Source organism: Typopeltis vanoorti, chromosome 14 (genome assembly GCF_054136105.1).
Source record: "Typopeltis vanoorti isolate ZY-2024b chromosome 14, IOZ_Tvanoo_1.0, whole genome shotgun sequence".
Lineage (NCBI taxonomy): Eukaryota > Metazoa > Arthropoda > Arachnida > Uropygi > Thelyphonidae > Typopeltis > Typopeltis vanoorti.
The window spans coordinates 36,553,336-36,571,407 of record NC_143562.1 but is presented as its reverse complement, the minus strand read 5'-3'; the positions used below and the strand labels follow the sequence as shown (position 1 = coordinate 36,571,407).

Here is an 18,072-nt window from a genome sequence, read left to right as displayed (position 1 = left end):
TTGATATATACCGTAAATCGACTACGAAAGGACTGGCATTAAAATATCTGATTAGGCCAGTGGATATAAGCTGAACTGGTTAGAACCGGATTTTGGCGGGAAGAAGGAACGTAGCTGATTGGAAAACGAAAGTAAGTAGGGGAGAAGAGCTTTAGAGACAGCAGAGACCGGTTGTGTGTAACAGAAGGGGGAGTTGATATATACCGTAAATCGACTACAAAAGGACTGACAATTAATAGGCTTCGTGAATTACTTCTATGGGAGTTCTGATACTACAATATTTTCCAAGTGGTTAGTGGAAGAATAGTGCAGAACCGAAGTTAATACATAGAAGAAAATAAGGAATTAGTAGATAACTGAAACCTAGTGCATCAAGACTTGTATATTTCTGTGTTTATAATTCAGTTATTATAGTGGAAGATTTCTTTAGAATTGTGTAGCCATAAAGTAAAAGTCTACAAGAAGTTGAAATGTGGCTTTGTGAATTCGATGTATAGAAGCAGTAACCCGGTAAGAGTTGTCCTTTCTGTAACCTGTGACGCTATAACTGTTAACTCCGTCGGATATATTTTAACCTTAGCTGTCGTGTTATGGCGATTAATAGTTGAATGTTAGATATACTGAAGTACTTTCCCCTCGAAATAATAAGTGTCACGTTGTTCTATTAAATGTTAGCAGAGTGAGAAAGAATAAAGTGTAGCCTGTCATAAGATTAATTATTGTAACATCTGGAAGGTCAAACTTTTAAAAACTATTTTCAACTTGATTGACTGAACATAAAGAACTGATAAATTAATGTTTGATAATTTATGGATTGTAATTATTCTGAATACTTTAAACTGAGCTAATATATTTATGATATGATTCATCCAATTGGTTAGAGTGAAATATGTCAGAGAAATACTAATGCTTTGTGAATTAACAATTGTTAACATTAGTCATGATCCTCAAACCTAATTGAGAAGTTATTAACATCTGAATGTGAATTTATGTAATTTTTTAATCGGATAACCTTTTGCAGATAGATATACTTAAATGTATATATTGTACTTTTCCACATTAAATGTTTTCTTTTGTTGAGTTAAACTTGGTGTTTGCCTGATTTTCTTTCATTGCACCGTTCATAAAATTATTTGGACCTTTGCGGAAGCCTTAGATACTAGTAATAACCTCGGCCTGAAGTTAAAGGCTGAGGTTATTATTACTTTATCACTGAAGATAAAGTGATAATATAAGTTTAGTTGATGATTGATTCCTCTATATTATTTAGACTAATCTGAATATAGGGTGGCACAGTATAATATAAATTTCTTTACATTCAGATGAGCATCAATCAACAACTAACCAAGTATAAAGGAAATTAAAGAGGTAAAGATAAGAATAAATAACCCACATAAATGGAACAGTTAGCTAGGCAGGACGACACAACGCTTTCTTTCCTTAAATAAACACAATTATGACTGGATACAAAATCCATTTGGCACAGTTAATACATCGAGTTGTGAATTTTCGTTACAAGAAGAAAAATTAGTTACCTTGTCAACGGACCGTACTCTAAAAATGAAATTCTCTCAAACAACTCTTGAGGAATTTTGGATTTTTGTCCAAGCCGAATACCCATCTCTTTCCACAAGAGCACTAAAAATTTTGTTACAGTTTTCATCATATTTGTGTGAGCCAATATAAAAACTAAAAAAGCATCAAAGGCTTACTAAAATAGACAAAGAGATAAATGTAACTATGTCACATATTAGACCTGATATTGCTGAAATCTGCAAACGCCAAAAAAAAGCTCACATATCACATTAAAATAAGTTCCATTTTTATAAAGGCAAGTTCATGCATATTTTATTGTTAGTTTTTTAAACCTAATATTTTTTTGGTGTTCCCCAAATTTTTCTTATAATCAAAAATGTTCCGTGACTTCGAAAAGGTTAAGAACCACTGCTCTAGACCTTAAGCTTCTTGTCACGACCAGAGGGGAAAATAGCTAAAGAGCAGGACTTCTCTACATTAATAGAAAGGCCTCGAATAGAGAAAAAGTCAACTGCCTGGCCAAGGAGTTCCTGCAAGTCTAACTTAGTAGAGGCTACAAGAATAAGATCATCCGCAAAGGCTATAGCATTAAAGAAACATGCACCTAGAGAGTAGCCTATATGGCTAGGAAGAGAGTGAGGAAACTCATCTCTGACGCAGTTAAAGAAAAGCAGAGACAGAGGATCACCCTGGCGAATCCCACACTGTGGGAATAGGAGTTGCACGGGACCTTGTAGTGATAGTGATGGAGCTACCCAAGTATAGCTCCATAACATAGGAAAGAAAAGGTTCTGGACATCCAGCAATAGACAGCATTCCAAGGGAGATGCTATCAAAGGCCTTTTGGAGGTCCAGCGATGCCATATATATAGAGGCTTAAGGCAGCGTCAAGAATCAGAGAGAAGAGAAGAGAGAAGATATATATTCTCAGCACAGCCGTCTGAAGGGAAAAAAGCTCTCTGTCTATAATCATGCTGTATATGTTGCTGAAGTCATTTAATGAAGATTTTATGATAGAGTAAGTATCACAGGGGAGATGGTAATAGGTCTAAAGTCTGATGCATGGCTTGAAGCTTCTTTCTTCGGAAAATGAAGATAGTTCTTGATTCAAGAAACAAATCTTGCAAACTCACTTCCCCTGTATACCACTTTTTTGATATGCCAGTAAGCCATCCTCTTATCCATGATAATATTCTATAACCCAAACCCATATTCTCCAATTTATTCAACAGTCTACCATGCTGTATTCTGTCAAAAGCCTTAACAAAATCCAAAAGTATCCATTCCCCTTGTCTAGTTCAATGGTAACATTATTACAGAATGTGAGCAAGTCGCTAAAACATGACCTTCCCTTAGTAAACCCACCCATGTGTCAACCCATTTCTGAATGTGAGTCCTAACCAACTTTTCCCAAATCTTCACCACCACTCCTGAGACAATGACTGGTCGATAGTTGGATACATCGGTCTTTGCACCACCCTTGTGCAATGGAATTACCATGTATTCTTTCCACTACTGCAGAATCTTCCCTGTTCTGAGACTCAAATTATTATATGCGTAAACATTAAAATATGCACTATATGTTTATATTGGATGAAAAAAAAAACAAACAGCTGCTAATGAAATCAAAACATCTTTTACTTTTTCCAAATAGATGGTACCATTATCCAGTAAACAATAATAATTACCCATAATACATGTAAATTATCATTACAAATTTAATTGATTTTAACTTATCTGCAAAAAAAAAAAAAAAAGCATTTGCAGAATTCATTTTTCAATTTTTAATCTTAATTTACACAACTCTTTGTTTACATGCAAGCTCTTGAAATGAATGCACCTCCCCAAAAGATGTATAAAAACTGATTTTATTCAATATGTCTCAGATATCAGCTTTAGCACAACAGACATTAAGAATTCAGGTAAAGATAATGTAAGAATTGGGAAAAAGATATGGTAAATGACAGAAAAATATAAAATAAATCTTTGATTCAAAGGAGAAATGAAAAATTATTAGAAATAATACTTACGATCATGTTACTAAATTTTGTATGAGCATCATGAACAGCCTGAATTTCTTGAATACATATAAAACTGCTAACATACTTAGATGTAAATCTGTAAAATGAAATAACAAAATATAATTATATATTACTTCATATTATTTGTAATTATACACACACAAATGATCTAATGATAATATGAATTAATGATCAAACTCATTGATTTTCAAAATCTTTGTCTTAGTAGTAGTTTTGTCATGAAATACTTATTTTTTCTCATAAGTTTATACACAGATTAAAGAAATACAGCAACTGCTGAAAACAGTTTTACATCTAAGGATAATATACACAATGCCACTTTTGACTTGATAAAAATTTATTCAAGGAATATCATATTATATTCCAGTTTTGTTCAACTCTCAGTGTTTTTAGATAGTTTGACTATCAAAGGGTAACAATGAAAGTGCCAAAAGAGATGAAATCAAGTTCTTCAGGGAGAGTGGGGATTTCTTTATAACTCCAAAGTTAAAACCAGATTTGGGAGAAGGAATCATATCTACTAAGTTCTGAATCACTGTCGTGAAGCTGTAGTCAATAGAGCTTCATTATTATTATTACGGGCAACTCCAAGGAGTCCATAGCCTCATCGAGGGAGGCCCTAACATCATGTCAAGAACAACTATTCGACATTCACACAGTATCTATCATACTTCGCCTTGAACTCATTTACAGTCATGGCACCCACAACAGACTCTGGAAGCTTATTCTCCTCGTTCACCACTCTCCAAGTAAAAAATCTAGCTCTAACACCCTTGTTAACCACACTTTTGCCCAGCTTCCATGTATGGCCACTAGTCCTCCCACCACCAGTCCTATTCTCAAAAATATCTTCTGAATTAATCTTATAGAAACCCTTCAGTAATTTGAATGTCTCAATCATACCACCCCTTTTCTGCAATCCACAAATCTTCAACCTGTTCTCATAAAGTTCATTCCATAGACATGCTATCATCTTGGTCACTCGTCTCCGGATCCTCTCCACCTCCTCCCATCCAGAAGTAACCCTGGCGCCCATATCTGGGCACAGTAGCATACATGGGGTCTTATCAAGGCTTGATACAGAGGAACAATAACCTGTTTGTCTCTGCTTGTCAAAGTATTTTTCAACAACCAAGTGATTTGATGAGCTGATTTAGCCACTTTTGAAATGTGCCCCCTAAACTTCAACTCCCTATCCACCAACACTCCCAAATCCCTGGTCTCGTCAATCTCCTGGAGTACAGTTCCACCAATGTGATATACTGCTGCTAATCTTTTCACCCCAAAATGCATAACCTTACATTTTGCTACATTAAATTGACATCCATTCTCCTTAGCCCAGTCCTCCAAACTATCCAAATCATCCTGCAAAATTTTGACATCCTGTGCACTCACTATTGCTCTATCCAACTTTGCATCATCAGCAAACAAATGGACAGTTCCTCTCAGATCCTTTCCTATATCGTTAATGAACAAATTGAACAGTAGTGGTCCAAGAACAGAACCCTGCGGCACACCACTAGTCACAGGCCGTCTTTTGGACTCTACTCCTGAATAAACCACTTTCTGATCTCTCTCCATCAACCACCCTCCTATACATCTCACCAATCCTACATCCATCCCCATATGCTGCAGTTCACTGATTAGAATTCCATGTGGTATCCTGTCAAAGGCCTTAGCAAAGTCCAGTAGAATTACTGTAAACCCATTACCCTTATCCAGTTCAGCAGTCACTGTGTTATAAAAAGTGAGCAAGTTACTGAGGCATGATCTACCCTTCACAAAATCATGCTGTCCCCCATACAGTATCCCATTTTCATCTATCCAATCCTGAATTTTCCTCTCGACTATTTTCCTTGACAACGATTCCTGATATGCTGATCGGTCGGTAATTTACAACAGCAGTCTTGGAACCTCCTTTATGCAGTGGAACTATTTTCCCCCCTTTCCACCCCTTGGGACTAACCCAGACTCGAGACTCCAATTAAACAAAATGTTCAAGGGCACTGACAATTCTTTAGCCGCTTCACATATGACATGAGCTGGTATACCATCAATCCCACAAATGTATTGACATTGAGGTTTTGTAATAGACTATTCAACTCCACTTCATTCACCACAACTCCCATATAAGCTGTTGGTTCTTTCATTCCTGCAATGTCACCACTTGGATGATATACTCTTGCGAAGTGCTCGCTCAGTAATTCCACTATATCAACTGATTTGGTTACCTCCCTACCATCGGCATTCTTTAAAATCATTCAGTCATATACATTTTTTCTTTTACTTGCAACATATCGAAAAAACTGTTTGGGATTCTCTTTAGCCTGCATGGCTAATGTTCTTTCATAATCCAGTTTTGCTTTTCTTACCACACTCGTTACCCTTCTGGCCTGCGCTTTATACCATTCATGTGCCTGCCGGTCACCTTTCTCCTTAAATTCCCTCCACAGTTGTTTCTTTTTTTGCAGTTCAAGCTTAATGGTGTTATTCATCCGTTTAACCCCTACTCGATTTATTATTCGCACTCTAGGTATACAGTCAGTCATTGCCTCCTGCAAACACTTCTTAACCGCCTCCCATGCACTATCAACATCCCATGGCACTGAACCAATCAAACTCCTAAGTTTGTCATACTTACCAGCCTGATAATTTCACATGTACCCTGTCTTAATTGCAAATTCCACACCTTTAGTGACCTCCCAAGTCAAGACCCTATGATCATTCTCACCAATTGGTGGCAACGTGGTCATATTCATTACAGCCAAATTCTCAAATGCAATTACTAGGTCAAGCACTCTCTGACCCCTAGTATTTTTCATTACATGCTGTCACCGATAGTTATCCCTTAATAACTGCATAAAATCCAATTCCTTCCTCCCATGTGTCCTCTCCTCCTTCCAATCAATGTTACAATAGTTGAAATTTCCCCATAATAATTACCCTCCTTCCACTCATTTCTTCTATTTGCTTATGCATACTATCTCCACCATCTATTCCATCACCTGGCAGCACCCAATTGTATATTTTGTTCTGCAAGCCTCAATCTCACACCAAATAGCCTCTAATGTGCTCTTTTCTCTATCCTGCAGTTCAACTTCTATTCTCCTTGGCTGCAGCTCGTCAATAACACTCCTCCCCCCCCATTTTATTCTCCCTATCACTCCTGAACTATACTACCCCTCACATACCTGTCAAAGGCCTTAGCAAGGTCCATAACAGTGATTTTTTCCATTGTCATTCATTCTCTGAAATCATTGCTATGATTTCAGAGAAAACCTGAAGATAATGGAATGATAGTGTCATTGCACTTTTTTTGGTTTTTCCTGACCTTGCATTATCCAAAATGTTTGTGCAGCCATCTTGAAAACACTGCCCCCCCCCAATGACTATCCATTTCAGTTGGATTTCAGTAATGTGTCTCAATGATCTTTGTGTATTACATGATACTTCACTTTCCATTTTGAAACTGACAGCAAAATGAATTGCAACAGAATATTCAACTACAAATTACACTAACAATCCCAAGAGACCAGTTACTGAATACATCATGCAAGAGCAGTGTGCATATTACTATTACTATTTTACTATTATTACGGGCAACTCCAGGGAGTCATTAGACTCATCGAGGGAGGCCCCAAATCATATTCATCACAACTATTTGACATTCATACAGTATCTATCATACCTCGCTTTAAACTCATTCACTGTCACAGCATCCACCACAGACTCAGGGAGCGCATTCCACTCATTCACTACTCTAAAAGTAAAGAACCCAGCTCTAACACCTTTACTAACCACACTTTTGCCCAGTTTCCATGGATGTCTCCTAGTCCTCCCACAACCAGCCCTGTTCTCAAAAATATCTTCTGAATTAATTTTATAGAAACCCTTCAGTAATTTGAATGTCTCAATCATATCGCCCCTTCTCCGCCTATCAACCAATTTTTGCAACCCACAAATCCTCAACCTGTTCTCATACGGTTCATTCCACAGACCTGTTATCATCTTGGTCACTCGCCTCTGGATCCTCTCCACCTCCTCCCCATCAAGAAGAAACCTAGGTGACCAAATCTGAGCACAGTAGTCTAGATGGGGTCTTATCAAGGCTCGATACAGAGGAACAATAACCTGCTTGTCTCTGCTTGTCAACGTATTCTTCAGCAACCAAGTGATTTGATGAGCTGTTTTGGTCACTTTTGCAATGTGTCCCCTAAATTTCAATTCCTTATCTACCAACACTCCTAAATCTCGTGCCTCATCAATTTCCTGGAGCACGGTTCCACCAATGCAGTAAACTGCCGCCAATCTTTTCACCCCAAAATGCATAACCTTACATTTTGCCACATTAAACTAACATCCGTTCTCCTTAGCCCAGACCTCCAATCTATCCAAATCATCCTGCAAAATTTTGACGTCATCTGCATTCACTATTGCCCTACCCAACTTCGCATCATCCGCAAACAAATGAACTGTTCCTCTCAGATCATTTCCTACATCATTTATGAACAAATTAAACAGCAGTGGTCCAAGAACAGATCCTTGTGGCACACCACTAGTCACAGGCCGTCTTGTGGACTCTACTCCCGAGTAAATCACTCTCTGATATCTCTCCGTCAACCACCCTCCTATCCATCTCACCAACCCTATGTCCATTCCCATATGCTGCAATTTACTGATTAGAATTCCATGTGGAATCCTGTCAAAGGCCTTGGCAAGGTCCAGTAGAATCACCGTAAACCCATTACCCTTATCCAGTTCAGCCGTCACTGTGTTATAATACGTGAGCAAGTTACTGAGGCATGACCTACCCTTCACAAAACCATGCTGTCCCCGATACAGTATCCCATTTTCTTCTATCCAATCTTGTATTTTCCTCTTGACTATTTTCTCTAAGACCTTGACAATGATTCCTGATATGCTAATCGGTCGGTAATTTACAACAGCAGTCTTGGAACCACCTTTATGCAGTGGAACTATTTTCCCCTCTTTCCACCCGCTTGGGACTAACCCAGACCCGAGACTCAAATTAAACAAAATGGTCAAGGGTACTGACAATTCTTTAGCTGCTTCTCGTACAACACGAGCTGGTAAACCGTCCAATCCCACAGATGTATTGACATTGAGGTTATGCAATAGACTACTCACCTCCACTTCATTAACCACAATTCCCGTATAATCTACTGGTTTATTCGTTTCTGCAATGTCACCACCTGGATGATATACTTTTGCAAAGTGCTCACTCAGTAACTCAACTATCTCAACTGATTCAGTTACTTCCCTACCATCGGCATTCTTTAAAATCAATCTGCCATGTACATTTTTCCTTTTACTTGCTACATATCTAAAAAACTGTTTAGGATTCTCTTTAGCCTGCATGGCCAATGTTCTTTCGTAATCCTTTTTTGCTTTTCTTACCACACTCGTCACCCTTCTGGCCTGCGCTTTATACCGTTCATGTGCCTGCCGGTCACCCTTCTCCTTAAATTCCCTCCATAGTTGTTTCTTTTTTTGCAACTCAAGCTTAATGGTGTTATTCATCCATTTAACCCCTACTTGATTTATTATTCGGACTCTAGGTATACAGTCAGCCATTGCTTCATGCAAGCACTTCTTAACTACCTCCCATGCACTATCAACTTCTAGTCCTTGCAGTTGTACATGCCATGGCACTGAACCAATCAAACTCCTAAGCTTGTCATACTTTCCGAACCGATAATTCCACATGTACCCTGTCTTAATTGAAAATTCTGCACCTTTAGCCACCTCCCAAGTTAAGACCCTATGATCACTCTCACCGATTGGTGGCAATGTGGTCATATTTGTTACAGCCAAATCCTCAGATGTAATTACTAGGTCAAGCACTCGCTGACCCCTAGTATTTTCCATTACATGCTGTCGCAGATAGTTATCCCTTAGTAACCGCATAAAATCCAGTTCCTTCCTCCCGTGTGTCCTATCCTCACTCCAATCAATGCGACCATAGTTGAAATCTCCCATAATAATCACCCTCCTTCCACCCATTTCTTCTATTTGCTTGTGCATACTGTCACCACCATCTTTTCCATCACCTAGTCTATAGCAGCACCCAATTGTATATTTAGTTCTGCTAGCCACAATCTCACACCAAATGGCCTCAAATGTGCTCTTTTCTCTATCCTGCAATTCAACTTCTATTCTCCTTGGCTGGAGCTCATCAGCTATCATCAACAATACTCCTCCCCCCATTTTATTCTCTCTGTCATTCCTGAACACACTATACCCATCACATTCAATCCCACTAGTTATATCATCTACAGTCAGCCATGTTTCACTAATACCTATAACCTGTGGTCTGGAAGTGCCAACCATGGCCAAAAACTCTTCCTTCTTGTTCCTAATACTCCTAGTATTAGTGTACATGAATTTAAGACCCCCATTAGCCCCAACCCTACCTTGATGCCTTATATTAACTATCCCACTCAGATTTGTTGTCCTTATTTGCTCTGGCATATTATATTCATTCTTACATTCAACTGCCTCCATAAGGACTGTATCTCTACTCCCCCCCCTAACAAATCTAGTTTCCCTGAATTTGCACATCCACTACATTCAGCAACACTTTCTCAAGTCTTCTTACACCGTAACCATTCAAATGCAAGCCATCCATCTTATATAGATCCTTTTGCCCATCAAACTCACTCCACACATCCACAAATTCCACACCACTCGTCATACATAACCCACGCATAAAGTCATTCGCAATTATAGCCCTCCTTTTAAACATTTCACTGTCATACCGTGGCAAAAGACTAATCATTCTAACTCTCTCACTCTTTTCTTTTGCTACCTCAAACAATTCATTCAGGTCTTCTATCATTTCCATTTTATCTCCTTTCAAATCATTCGTACCTGCCACAACAATCATTTCTTTCACCCTTTCCTTTTGCTCTCTAATAGACGCAGTTACGTCCTTTATGGTCACACCAGGTTGGTACGATTTTGTCAAATCCTCTACTAACACACCTCGTACTAACGAGTCTCCATACAGCACTCTATCCTTCATTTTGTTCATGTTCACATTCATACGTCTATTTTTCCTGTCATACCTTTTATTATTGGTTGGTTCATTCAGTCTACTTTTGTTCATGCACTCTAGCTGCTGTTTTGCTCTTTGTATCGCATTATTCAACAACGCGATCTCACTCAATGCATCTATCTCATCTTTTTTGTTCTCTGAGAAACCATTTATACTATCATTCACACTTTCTACATTCACACTCTCACAATTTTCATGTACAACCTTGCCGTTTCTTGTCATATCCCTATTTCCTTCATTCTGAAGGTTGACCAAAATATCACACTCACGATCCGAAATACACTTCAATTCCGCATTCTCCCTACATTTTCTACACACATTCAATCCTTTATTATCTTCTAACCACACTCCGACCGCACTCCGCAAAGCGTACATTTCACAGCTAGTACACTGACTCATTTCTTTTATGCTACCGTTCTTTGATAACGATGGCGAACCTTCATTACTGGCCGCCATTTTCCTTCGCACAGGTGCCATAGTTATCTGTAACGTGTTGTGTCAAATTATACGTTATAACACACCAAAAATAGACGCACTAAAATACGCAAGGCAAACAAAACAAAACTACACAATATTAAGTAATTTGTATCGATAACTGAAAATGATACTTATCTTATCTGGAGCTTGCACGAACACTACACATTACGAATTCATCTAGCGGCGACTTCCCGACATAGATTATGTTATAAAACACTTTAGTACACTAACCACGCTAATAAAGCTCCAATAATATACCAAAATTAAACACTTAAGTCCATTAAATTGAATCCAAAACACCAATAAATCAACAAAAAACACAAATCTCTCAGGAGCTCTCCGATAACACGTCCGTTCACCAGCTAGCCTCGACACCCTTGACCAATATAACTCTTGTGTAACTATAACGTTAACAGAATTAGGAAAACTTCTCAAAAATATCAGAGGAGTGCATGTACATGCACATATATTTCTAGCAATGTCTTTCTAAAAAGCAGCAAAAGTCAACTACAGCTGGCTTTCTGCAATTTTAGGAAAACTTCATGGAGACAGGTATTTCTAAGATCCTAAACACTTCAAAATTACCATGATTTATGATAATGAGGAAACAACTTTGAAACTCTCTATGATGCACATAGATTTTTTCTTTTATACTAAGATTAAAATGCAAGCTGATAGTTCTCAGAGCAATAATGTACTTTTTTTTTTTTTAATATTAACCACACACATATGAGAAGTTGCAAAATGTATTACATGGATACCTTTTAAAGGAAAAACAGTGTGAGAAATACTATTCAGAAAACAGAGGTCAACAGAATGAAAGAAGATTGAAAAGCAGGTTTCAGAAGATTGCTTCAGACAATGAAAGGATGTTGACTAGTAGCTATGTATTTACATACTCAAAAAGAAGAAGAAATGACCATTAGTGGTTCCACAGAACAGCATTCAATTGAAATACCTAGAGAAGATATATAAGGCAGAAATAGAATATTTATGAGAAAGTGATTATAATAAATTACTGACAGAGAAAGATCATTAGTTAACCAGACTGCCCTCTTCTAGACAGCTAAATGTTTTTTTAAAGAAGTTTTTGGGGTGCATCACCTCAAATGCAAGACTAGTTTTATAAGGTTTGATAGATTTATACACTGTTAGAAGCAATATATATGAGGTATATAGATGGAAAGAAGTGGAATGTTGTTCTGAAATTTGAGATGGGTAATAGAAGTTGTTCACATCACTTATGTTTGTGTTTAGATGAAGTTTTTTTTTTTTTTTTGTTCTGCAGTGTTATCAAAATTTGCAAGACCTTGCATAGTTGAGTGTTAGAAAGGAGTTAAAGAGTGCATGCAGTGATAAGTTAGAAACTTACAATGCAACATCTGTTCATTATGTGGCAATTCTCATGGAAAGGCTTAGACGTTGGTTATGCATTTTTTACTAAATAATTTAAGGAAATTACAAAGTCAACTAGGATATACATTAAAATAAATTTTAATATACTTCAATATTTCGGCAATGTCACGTTGCCATTTTCAAGAAATTTAAGAACAAGGCACATGCACGCAGGCACAACAAACAGTAAGTGAGGAAGAAGCAGGAAGCTATTATTTCTCCTAAACGTCCTGATGGTGCCCCCTAGCAGGCAATGTTGGTATTCTTGGGTGATTGGGCTGAAGGTCTTCAAATTTGGGAAACCTACATCTTCTGATGTAGGTTTCCCAAATTTGAGGCAGTCTCATGCAGCCAAATTTGTTGAGGTTTGGATTGTTTCTTAGGGATGAAGCTGATTCTATGAAAAGCCTTTCATATTTGTATTTACTATGGTGTATTGTCGTGGCTTTTTTCCACCGTATTCTATGACAGGTATCCAGTGCATGGTCAGCAAGACCAGAGTGGCTGTATTGGTGAAACTGGATGTAGTCCTAGTGCTCTGAAATTCTGATATTTGCTGTCCTGCCTGTTTGGCCAAAGTAGGACAGCTTACAGCTGCAAGGGACCTGGTATCCACCAGGTAGATCTGCGGGGGGGGGTCTTTAGTAGAGCGGATAAGGGATGCCAATTTTTTTATATGGTCTGTAACAAGTCATGTTTTTCAGGATTTTTGTAATTTTTTCCTGAGGTGCCTCAGATATAGGGTATGGTGATGGATTTAGAGTAATCCTTGTTGGGAGGGGGTTGTGGTTTACTGGTTTCAATATTTTTTGGATTTTTTTTGGGGGAGTAGCCATTGGCTGAGAAAGTGTTGAGAATGTGGTTTAGTTCTGTGGTTAGGGCATTGTCATTCGAACAGATAAGTTTAGCTCTGTTGTGTAGTGTCTTAATGACTCCATATTGTTGTGAGGAGGGGTGGTGGGATTGTTGGTGAATCTATCTGCCTGTATGGGTGGGTTTTCTATAGACTGAGAAAACCAGGGTTCCATCAGGCTGACGGGTGACTAGTGTGTCTAAGAAAGGAAGGCAGTTGTTTTTTCTTCTTCCAGAATGAATTTGATTCTGGGGTGTTGGTTGTTTAAGTGTGTTAGGAAGGAGAAGAGTGCATTGGAGCCATGTGGCCAAATAGCGAACACATCATCAACATAGCGAAGTCAAATGGTTTTTTTTTATGGGGCAGAGTTTAAGGCTTTCTCTTCAAAAGTCTCCATATACAAGTTGGCCAAAGGGTGGGGAGAGTGGAGAACCCATGGCTGTCCCCTCTATTTGTTTATAGAATTTTCCTTGCCAAACAAAATAGCCTGAGTTCATTGTGAGCTGAAATAGGGCTGTGATATCGGGAGGAAATTTAGCTTGGATTAGCTCTAAGGATTCTTTGAGTGGGACATTTGTGAATAAGGAGGAGACATCAAAACTGACCATTATGTCATTGTGTTTGAATGTAAGGTTTTCTATGATGGCTTTGAAGTGGGCTGAGTTTTTTATGTGTGAAGGTGTGTTGCCAGTATAGTGTATGAGCGCTTTGGCCAAACGTTTAGCTAGTTTGTATGTGGGGGAATCAATGCCATCCACTATGGAACGTAATGGCACATTTTCCTTATGTATTTTTGGGAGTCCATAAATACGGGGGAGGGGGGGGTATGGAGTTAAATGGTTTTAATTTGTTAGTGATTTTCAACAGGCCAAGAAGTGACCTTATGGAGCCTGTGGAGTTTTCTAATTTGTGAGTTGGTGGGATTGTACTCGATAGAGAGGTAAGTAGCCTGATCTAACAATAGAGCTTTCAGCTTACCTGTGTAATCCTTTTGGTTAAGCAATACTGTGGCATTCCCTTTATCAGCTTTGGTGATTATTATTTTCTTGTTTTTCTTTAATTCTAGTAGAGATTTAATTTCCTTACTGGGCATGTTGGCTTTTGGTGGTTTAGCTTTGGTCAGAACACAAGCCACATCCAGTCTAATATCGTTGGCGACGTGGTTTGGAAGGTGTCGTATCCCGCGTTCAATTCGTATCATAATATCTTCAGCAGGTATTCTTCTGAGCGCAATGGCGAAGTTGTGGCCACGTGCGAGGGTGTCGAGTGCTTCAAGTTTTATACTAAACGACGAAAGGTTGACTACCGTTTTGGTAGGAAATTGTGGTTTCGAGACCGAATTCTTTTTTAAATTTTCAAATTTTTTGATGTGTCGATCTCGTACTTTTTTAAATTCTTTCTTTGCTGCAGTGCACGAGATGTCGTATAAAATAGACCAAATTTCATGGCTCAAGGTGCTTGAAAGGTCATCTTCGAGTGCCTGGATAGCTAAGTTAGCTATCCAGTTTTGTTCTGACTAAAGCTAAACCACCAAAAGCCAACATGCTGAGTAAGGAAATTAAATCTCTACTAGAATTAAAGAAAAACAAGAAAATAATCACCAAAGTTGATAAAGGGAATGGCACAGTATTGCTTAACCAAAAGGATTACACAGGTAAGCTGAAAGCTCTATTGTTAGATCGGGCTACTTACCTCTCTAGAGTACAATCCCACCAACGCACAAATTAGAAAACTCCACAGGCTCCTTAAGAAGGTCACTTCTTGGCCTACAGAAGTCACAAACAAATTAAAACCATTTAATTCCATATCCCCCCGTATTTATGGACTCCCAAAAATACATAAGAAAAATGTGCCATTATGTCCCATAGTGTCTCATAAAAATCGAATAAAAATACAAGTTCGATTTTTATGAGCAGTGCAGTGGAATGCAGGAATCAGGCAAATTATTTGGTAAACAAAACAATTTATTCTTTCTAATTGAAAATACAAAAGGGTCAATACTAGAATCAAAACATCTCTCAAGCTCTATACTTTCATCAATATTAGCTTGGATTCAAATTAATCAACCTAGCTTCATAATTCTTTAAACAAATTGACTAATGCGCTAAATTATTCCTATAAATTATTCATACACTCAAACAGATTTGTGCATACTACATCATATTTTTAACTCAGACATTAAATTATATCATGCACTCTAAACCTTCACATATGCTAACTCTATCTTAACACACATAACTCAATAGGTTATTTCACAAAATTATACATTATTTAACAATTCACTAATATTTATTTCCATATAACTAACATTAAAAAAATTGCTAATTAATCACTATATCGAATAAAATTTCATTTTCCAGTAAAATCAGTATACGAGGTATTTTTCCACAAAAATCCTTCTATACACGATTTTATAATTTCCCCTTAATTGTACATTGCAACTTAAAACTTTCCTACCTGTTTACAATGTCAGCTGTTCTTTTGTCCTGGTTATTCCACCACTGCCTTACAAGAGCTGGCACTTTCTTCAATGCACTCAAATATGCTTGACAGGCCACATGCTGCACATCAGCAGATGTTTCTGGTTCTGAGTTTAACAAATTTAAATTATATAAGAAAATGCTCCATAATTTAATACCCATGGTTTTCAGTTTATTTGACTGCAGTTGCAATTTTCACATACAAGTGAAACATAAATACACATTAAATATACAGACTATATTAATAAACTACACTTTCAAAAACCTTCAAAATGAAAGCACCAAGACCACTGCTTCATAGTGTTATAGTGAAGCTTGTGAAATCTGTAAAAAAAAAAACAAAAAAAAAATACAAATCCCATTTTGGAGGGCCAAATGCAAGAAACTTGCCTATTACTTAAATAGAAAATGTCTTCTGGTCCCTCTCCAGTATTAATAGGCGACACTTCTTCCATTCCATGCTTTTTCTCTCTAACACCCAGATGATAGCATTATAACATTATGCAAACATCCCAACATACCAAGAAAATTCACTGCATATCACTCCTAGTTTTCATCAGGGAAGAATATACATGGATACCAGAAGGATCCTGAAAAGCTTGGGTGCCCAAAACTCTCCTGGTCCAGGGGGTATTTCCTGATTGTGATCCAAATTCACATCCCAGAATTAATATCCATCTTTTTATTATCTGTATCAGTCAGCTATCAGAATAGCTAATTATTATTATATACAAGCACCTCCATGGAGTCCTATACCTCTTCTTCAATCCGTTAACAGCAAAAGCACTCACAACTGACTCTGGCAATCCATTCCACTCATTCACAACTCTCCAAGCAAAATATCTAGTCCTCACACCCCTACTAAACACACCTTTATTCAACTTCCAGGAATGATCCCCTGTTCTGGTCCTTCTAGCCAAGTGCTGAAACATTTCTCCTGCATCTATCTTATAAAATCCTTTAAGCAACTTAAAATGTTACTATCATATCCCCTCTTTTTCTCCTATCAACCAACTTCTGCAATCCACACACCTTCAATATATCCTCATAGGGAACATTCCACAGGTCACTCACTATCTTGGTTGCTCACCTCTGAATCATCTCCACAGCTTCCTCATCCCCAAGAAACACAGGGGACCAGACTTGAGTACAGTAATCTAGATGTGGGAGTAGCAAAGACCTTATAAAGAGGAATAACTTCCTTATCTACTTGTTAATGTGTTCTCCAATAGCAAAACAATCTTATGAGCTACTTTAGTAACTTTAGCAATATGTTCTTCTCTAAACTTTGACCCTCTGTCTACTACCACAACTAAATTTTTAGCTTCTATTTCATGGAGTACAGTGCCATCAATGTGATACACGGCTTGTAATCTATTTATCCCAAAATGCATAACTTTACATTTCTGACATTAAACTGACACCCATTAACTTTTGCCCATACTGACAGCCTATTTAAATCATCTTGCAAGCTCTCCACATCACACTATTACTCTACCCAATTTTGCATCATCAGCAAACAACTAAATATTTTCTTTCAAGTTATTTCCTATATCATTTATGTACAAATTAAACAGCAATGGGTACACCACTAGCCACCATTTTTTTGCCTCTATTCTGACCCTCCACATACTACTTTTTACTATCTGTCCAGCAGTCACATTCTTATCCACTTAATTAGTATCATATCCAGCCCCATTTGTTCTAATTTGCATAACAAAGTTACATGCGGTATTTTGTCAAAAGGAAAAATTAGGTACAACTGAAAAAATTAGGTACATTATTAGATTATCATCACACCCACAGAATGGTAACTTACTGTCATGATAAAACATTCTTTGATATAGCTGTTGATATTTAGATTAAATGTGCTAAGGGTTTCAGCTGGCTGAGACATCAGCAGTTGATTACAGTATACATACTATAACATGGTCTGCCCAACAAGATTTAATAAATGAGATTAATATTTATTTACTTATTTAGTAGATGCTGAAAAACAGAGGCAAACTACTACTTAAAAAAAAAAAAAAAGCTGTACATTTTTCATAGTTTGTCAATGTGAGTGAAGATTGTATCATAATATTATAAACGTTGGTTTGTATTTATTCAAAAACTGAAGAAAACAAAGAATATTGATTAATGAGATTTTAATAATCAATTCTAGAATATGAAATGAAGATGAGCAACAAGATTTTAACATGAACTCTGAAT

At 37.5% G+C, this 18,072-nt stretch overlaps 1 protein-coding gene across 1 annotated transcript in view; it reads right to left on the bottom strand.

The window, feature by feature from the left end:
- Ltn1 (E3 ubiquitin-protein ligase listerin) overlaps window positions 1-18,072 on the bottom strand; it is a 359,867-nt gene that overhangs the window by 25,112 nt on the left and 316,683 nt on the right. The window contains exons 27-28 of the mRNA XM_090403432.1: window positions 15,839-15,968; window positions 3,567-3,654 (exon numbers count right to left, since the gene is read on the bottom strand). Of these exons, the coding sequence (XP_090259558.1) occupies window positions 3,567-3,654; window positions 15,839-15,968 (218 nt within the window). The remainder of the gene's footprint in view (window positions 1-3,566; window positions 3,655-15,838; window positions 15,969-18,072) is intronic.